The sequence below is a fragment of the Asterias rubens genome, chromosome 5 (assembly GCF_902459465.1).
Source record: "Asterias rubens chromosome 5, eAstRub1.3, whole genome shotgun sequence".
Classification (NCBI taxonomy): domain Eukaryota; kingdom Metazoa; phylum Echinodermata; class Asteroidea; order Forcipulatida; family Asteriidae; genus Asterias; species Asterias rubens.
Genome location: NC_047066.1, coordinates 13,186,995 through 13,192,994, shown reverse-complemented (window position 1 = coordinate 13,192,994; position 6,000 = coordinate 13,186,995). Strand labels below are relative to the sequence as shown.

Genomic DNA, 6,000 nt, shown 5'->3' with positions numbered 1-6,000 from the left:
ACATATATATCTTTTTAGTTAATCTTCATGTCTAAAAGAACCGGGGTAAAAATTTACCTTTGACTCCAGATGAAGGACCCACTAGGTGCCATATCTATTTCCGGGTTATAGTGTGACCCGGAAACATTTTCAATCTGGGATCCTTCTCCAGGTCAGTCCTTACTTGGTGCTTGATGTGTTTCAATCCTTATTTGTTGCTTGATATAAGACATGGTGTTGCTCCCCCCTCTCTGTAGCCCCAGAAATTCTCAAGAGGATTCGTTCATTTGTGTGTTAGTGTCGTGTTTTTTTTTTTTTTTTTTTTTTTTTAGAAGAGGTGGGGTTGGTGTTGGTTGGTACTTCTGTACGAGAGGGGGGAGGGGGTGGGGCACACTCTGCCACTGAGCATGGTAGTTCTAAAGTCTGTTTTTATGTTGTATCGTATGTTTAGAGTGTTTGATGCTGTAAGAAATTTCTGTGATTGTTTTTAAGCATTGGCAAATAAACCATTCCAATTCTAATTTTAAAGTTGATGTTGACATGAAAGAAACTTTGGAAGTTGAACATAAACAATTTAGGCCCTATGTAAAATATTAGTTGTCTATACCTGTCAAATTACTTGAACTCAGTCAGAGCTTTGAAAGGCGAGAGGGGTATAGAGAGGAGCGGCCAAAGTTTCTCCTATGGAATTGTAATGTGTTGAAAGCATTGCCTACTATTACCCTTCCGGCACCTACTTTAAACAGATATAATTATATAGTTATTTACAATTCAGCCTTGCATTGGATGGCTTGGTTTGTAAACGATTTTATTCTCAACTTTTGTGACATTGGATTGAAGAGAGTTCGTTGTTATATTTAGTTAGCATTCCTATGTGAGATCAATGTTATATATCACTGTAATGTTAAACGGGAACAGACTATACTTCTTCCCGCTTTGTTTCACAATGTACTCAAAAGGGATCCCAGACTTATCTTCTGCTATAATCTCGGGTTGGTTGCCATGCATTTGAGCAAAGCCAAGATGGCTGTTGGGGTGCAGATTGTTTGAGGAAGACGTCTGGTTGTGTCTGATGTGGAAGCTGGGTGTACTCTTTCTTAAACTTCTTGACCGTGTGTGAGTAAAGTAGTGCCCCCGTGGATTTGAGGCTTGTCCCCCGGTAGCTGTGTCTAGTTGGGGGTGTGGTACTACTAATAGTTACTAGCACGCACTCTCTGGCACTTGAAAACGAGAACACAAGAATATATTTAGAACAGTTCATCCACATTATACTTGAGAGCATATTGATCGCAATCCTATTTTGTGTTAGGATCACTGAGGGGAGTATCAACCATAAACCTGCGTAATCATAATGTTTACAAAAGAGCCAAAGAACATTGACATGGGCAGGCACGATTGTTATACATCTCAAACGAAGAAAACATTAAATCTGAATATATTTTATGGAGATTTCGTGCTCCGATTTTGATCACCTATCAATGTCTCCGTATTATCTGTTAAACTTTATTGTAACTTTGGTACTTACTGCTTGTTGTACTCCATGGGTTTGGCCGTAATGGTGTTAATGCTAAAGAGTCGTTTTCCTGAACAACTAAATGCTGTATTAAATCGAAGTAAACATACACAAGTGTAAGAAATCAAGCAATCAGTAGGGGTGTGTTTGTAAATTTAATTCCATTCCATATTTGGATGTACAGATACAATAAAGATACTTGATCGATACAAAATGTAGCAACAATCATAAGGTCCCATTTCAATGCAAACAACGTCAACTTATTTTTGTCTTTGTCGGGTATTTTGTGCACGAAATACGTTGGCATAATTTTGGAAGACTGGTATTTTGTCGTTTGATAATTACCAATAAGTAAGTAGCTGTCTTAAATGTTATGGTGGGGAAAACTCTTGCTCATGCAGATAGGAGTGGCTCAACCTCTCACTGTGCTTACTTACCTTACTGGAAGAACAATTGTCAATGTTGGAAAGACCGTTATTTCTTATCTCTCGAGGTGGAAGTTTCTCAGACCAGTCCTAAGGAAAGGGGGGGGGGGGAACAAATTAATACAATTATATCTTGAGGTTGACATGTTCTGCTATTCACCAAGCATGCCTTGCAGGATCAATCAATCAATCAATCAACCAATCAACCAATCAATCAGTCAATCAGTCAGTCAATAAACCAATCAATCAAATTCAAACAGGTCAGAATTGACCTGGGTTCCGGTGTGGTATGAGATTCTGTCCCCCGGAGATTCGATGTCCCCCGCCCCCACATTGCATACGTGTACAATCTTCTTCTGAAAGCGCCCTCTTTTGAAACATCCTCTTTCAGCCCATGTTTATATCCAATATGGGGTGGAATATCCGGCGGACAGAAACCCCTGGGACACAGGGTCCCAAAGGCCTTACCCATTTCCGGGGGTCATCGGGCCTTACACATTCATTTTGTATTATGTTAAAAATGAGAGCTTTGGTTTAGAAACTGTGGAAATGAATGAACGTTATCGTTGATCCTTGACGTGGGCCATCGGTCTTTATTCTGCTGACGAATCCCCAATCTTTGAGGGTAGTCGGTTAGCTCAGTGGCTTCTTCCCTGCACGTCACCCTCTGTAGTCACCAGTTCGAATCCTGCTGCGGACCAGAGCTTTAAGAGTGTATTGGGTTTTCAGTATCTATAGGTATCTAGGTTTTTATAAATTTGCATACAACTGGCATTCCCCCATTGTCTCAACACCGATGTCTTCAGGCCTCCGAGTCACAGTGCTAGTCGCTGTTTAGTGTCATTTTGTTTCATATCCAGAAACATAAACTATTGATTGAAATACTATTGAGGTACACCCCGTGTCCGACTTTTACTCACCAGTGTTATCCTGCCCGTCTCTTTCTGCCGCTTCTTGTAAAACGAAGGCTTGTGCCAGATGTGTTCCACAATGACCACGACGAAGGACAGCACCGCCCCGAGTATTAAGACATAGAAGGCCCCTGCTATCTGGTCCAGATTGATGTCCGTGGCCCGGGATTGGGCGTTCATGTTGTCCATCTCCTCGGGGCAGCTGGACTCCCGATCGAACCACTTCTTCCGTAGCTCCGCTATATGGCCCTCCTCCTGCATTTTTAGAATTCTGTTATAGGAAATAATAGCAAAACTGAGTTCTTATATATAATATGGGTGCCTCAAATCAGTTGGTGTTGACAGGCACTGTATATTATGGACACTATTGGTAATAATACTCAAAACAAATGTTAGCATAAAACTTACTTGGTAACGAGCAATGGATAGCTGATGACAGTATAAAACATTGTGAGAAACGGCTCCCTCTCTGAAGTAAAGTTTTTCACAGATTTTTTTTTGTTTATGCATATGTTTGGATACACCAAGGGAGATGTTAGTATTTTACTATTACCAGAGGTGTCAAGTGCCTTTAAACGACAGGTATTGACAGTTTTGGATATCGGGACCTATAACAGCACTACTGTACGGAGGCAGGACAGAATCTGCTTTCGCCATTGCCAAAAACACCAGGATAACCCTTGTTTTCAAGATAGTGTAAGTGTACCGATGCTGGGTTGTTCTTATGGCAGTGAACAGCACACTGGACCTACAGCTTTACGTCCCGCCGAACGACAGGAATAACATTATTTGATACTGAAGGACACAAATGCCTCGAGTGGAACCCAAACCCAAGCTCTGACAGAGCTACTCGAATCCGGTGTGCGGACAGGTCGCTCCAAAATAGCCTAAAAACAGTTTTTAAAAAGGCAAAACAGTGGATGTTTTGGTTTTGGCTAGACAACTGAAACTTTCAGGCTCATGCGGTGGAATATGGAGGGTTTTGTGGTATAAGGGAATTTAAGTTTATCTCTCCTGAACCCATCAATTCGTATAATGTTGAAGTTGGAGGATTTTGTGGTATAAACGCACTTACACCAGTGATATCTTGTCTCTCCATGGAGCGTGTTGTGGTGTAGCGATGCCGTACCCTTTCAGGTTAAACGGCTTGCCAACTGTCATGACATTACATTCCTTCTGCTTGATATAGTCCAGGATGGGTGCGTCCCAGAAAAATGCGTACTCCTCGTTCTGTACCCTTTTGTACCCCGCCTCTGCGTTGGGCACCCAGGGGTTGACATCCGAGTCGGACATGAAGCTCCACATCCGCTCGTATGTGGGCTGGTTTTTCCGCTTCTCGAAGAAGCGGGCCAGGCTGCTGTTGACGATGGTTCCGTAGACGACGGTCTTCTGCATGGCCAGGTCCTCCAGGGAGTTGATGGGGTTCTCCATGCGGGTGACGGTCAGGAAGGCGGCAAGGTTGGCCGTGTAGGTGGCTGTTATGATGAGGGCGAAGAACCACCAGAAGGCGCTCAGGACACGGCCAGAGATGGACAGAGGAGAGGTATCACCACCTACGGTTAAACAAACACAACAAAAACAGGATGTTAAACCTTTTGATCTCCCGGAAGATATTTAGGTCAGCCTGACCCTGACAGTGGTCAGGACCACTACGACCCTGAGTCCAGATCAATATGACCTGAAATGTTTTAGAGTGTGAATTATGCTTATTACTTATTATACTTAGATGGACAGGGGAGAGGTATTGCCACCTGTAGTGAAACAGACACCACAAAACAGAATGTGAAACTTTGTTCTTCCGGAAAATAATCAGGTCAGCCTGACCCAGAAAAAGACCACTGCAACCCGGAATCAAGGTCAATTGTGGATGTGAACCTTTGATCTATCAGAAGACAATCAGATCAGCCTGACCCTGAAATCGGTATGGACCACTGTCACCACGATCAATTCTGACCTGTGATGTATTTATAGACCGAACTACACACTGTGACAAACCAGTGAAAACAACAATGGTTTTTGTGTTTTTTGCTTGCTGTCATCGAAATAAGCAACGGTATGCTATTTTCTTGAACTTGACCAAACTTCAAGCGGGTGTGATTTTCAATTTCATGGAGAAGTGACACTCTTGTTTAAACTTCATACAACGTGAGCTCTCAGATTCAATTCAAGTCAATATTTATTTCATAATCATCTTATTAAGATAAATACTGTATACAAAATACTACATAGATAAGCAAAATAATAAACACAGAGGATGGAGTAAAAATGGTTATTCTATGTGAAGCCTATTTCGATAGTTAAAAATATCCGATCTTTAAAATACTTACCCTGCTGCATGCAAGACGCGAAGGCAAACCACATGCTGTTTTTCAAGTCAAATGCGTCTTGGTTATTGGAGTTTTCCCGCCTAAAACTACTGTACGGACTGAGTCGGTCTACGATATAGATCAATATCCCGACCACAAAGAGCGAGGCAAGGACGCAGCCCCACACGTTGAAATCCAACGGCTCCAGGAAGGCAAAGATGTTGGTCTTCTTCTGTGGTTTACGCATGAGAATTCCCACACCGTAGTTCATGTAGGGCTTGGTGAAGTCTACTACTGCCTCCCGGTCAGAATTGATGACCATGCCGGCCACGGCAAGCTCAGCTCGCTGCAAAGAAAAACAAGTGAGGGGAGAATTTCGTCGATAAATTGTTCCGCAGTTAGATGGTTTGATACCTTCTGTAGATTAAGTTTTTGGCCATGACATGCCTGCTCACTGTGAATGAAGATGTATATATTAATTTACGTGTACAAGTTTTAGCTTAACTAATTTTCAAGTTATTATTAAGAAGAAAAAAAGGGAAAAAAGCACAGATCTTTGTTTTCAGGACATAAAACAATTTTCTTCGTGATATTGTTTTACTAATTTCTCAAAAACTACAGCACCTCGGCAAGTAATATTCTAAGGGAAGCTTTGTACCATCATTACATTTAAACCGTGTAAAGTAATGTAAATCTGTGACGTTTTGGTTTTGTGTTGTACAAAAAGTACCAAAATCTTTAAGACATGTGCACTTTAATCAACTCACATCTGGCATAGTAAAAAATATAAGAGCCCTATTATATGTACATACATGAGATATTGCAAAATAATTAAGAAGCTTAGCGCATTGATTTAGTTTTCATGC

General features: G+C 41.6%; 1 protein-coding gene across 2 annotated transcripts in view; it reads right to left on the bottom strand.

The window, feature by feature from the left end:
- Positions 1 to 201: 201 nt before the first annotated feature.
- The window catches only part of LOC117290607 (glutamate receptor ionotropic, delta-2-like), a 44,697-nt gene continuing 38,898 nt past the window's right edge, over positions 202 to 6,000 (bottom strand). For both annotated transcript variants that reach the window (XM_033772067.1, XM_033772068.1), the window contains 6 exons: positions 5,156 to 5,480; positions 3,904 to 4,381; positions 2,838 to 3,099; positions 1,930 to 2,007; positions 1,505 to 1,577; positions 202 to 1,199 (listed from right to left, as the gene is read on the bottom strand). In XM_033772067.1, coding sequence (XP_033627958.1) covers positions 1,180 to 1,199; positions 1,505 to 1,577; positions 1,930 to 2,007; positions 2,838 to 3,099; positions 3,904 to 4,381; positions 5,156 to 5,480 — 1,236 coding nt within the window. In that variant the 3' untranslated portion in view covers positions 202 to 1,179. The remainder of the gene's footprint in view (positions 1,200 to 1,504; positions 1,578 to 1,929; positions 2,008 to 2,837; positions 3,100 to 3,903; positions 4,382 to 5,155; positions 5,481 to 6,000) is intronic.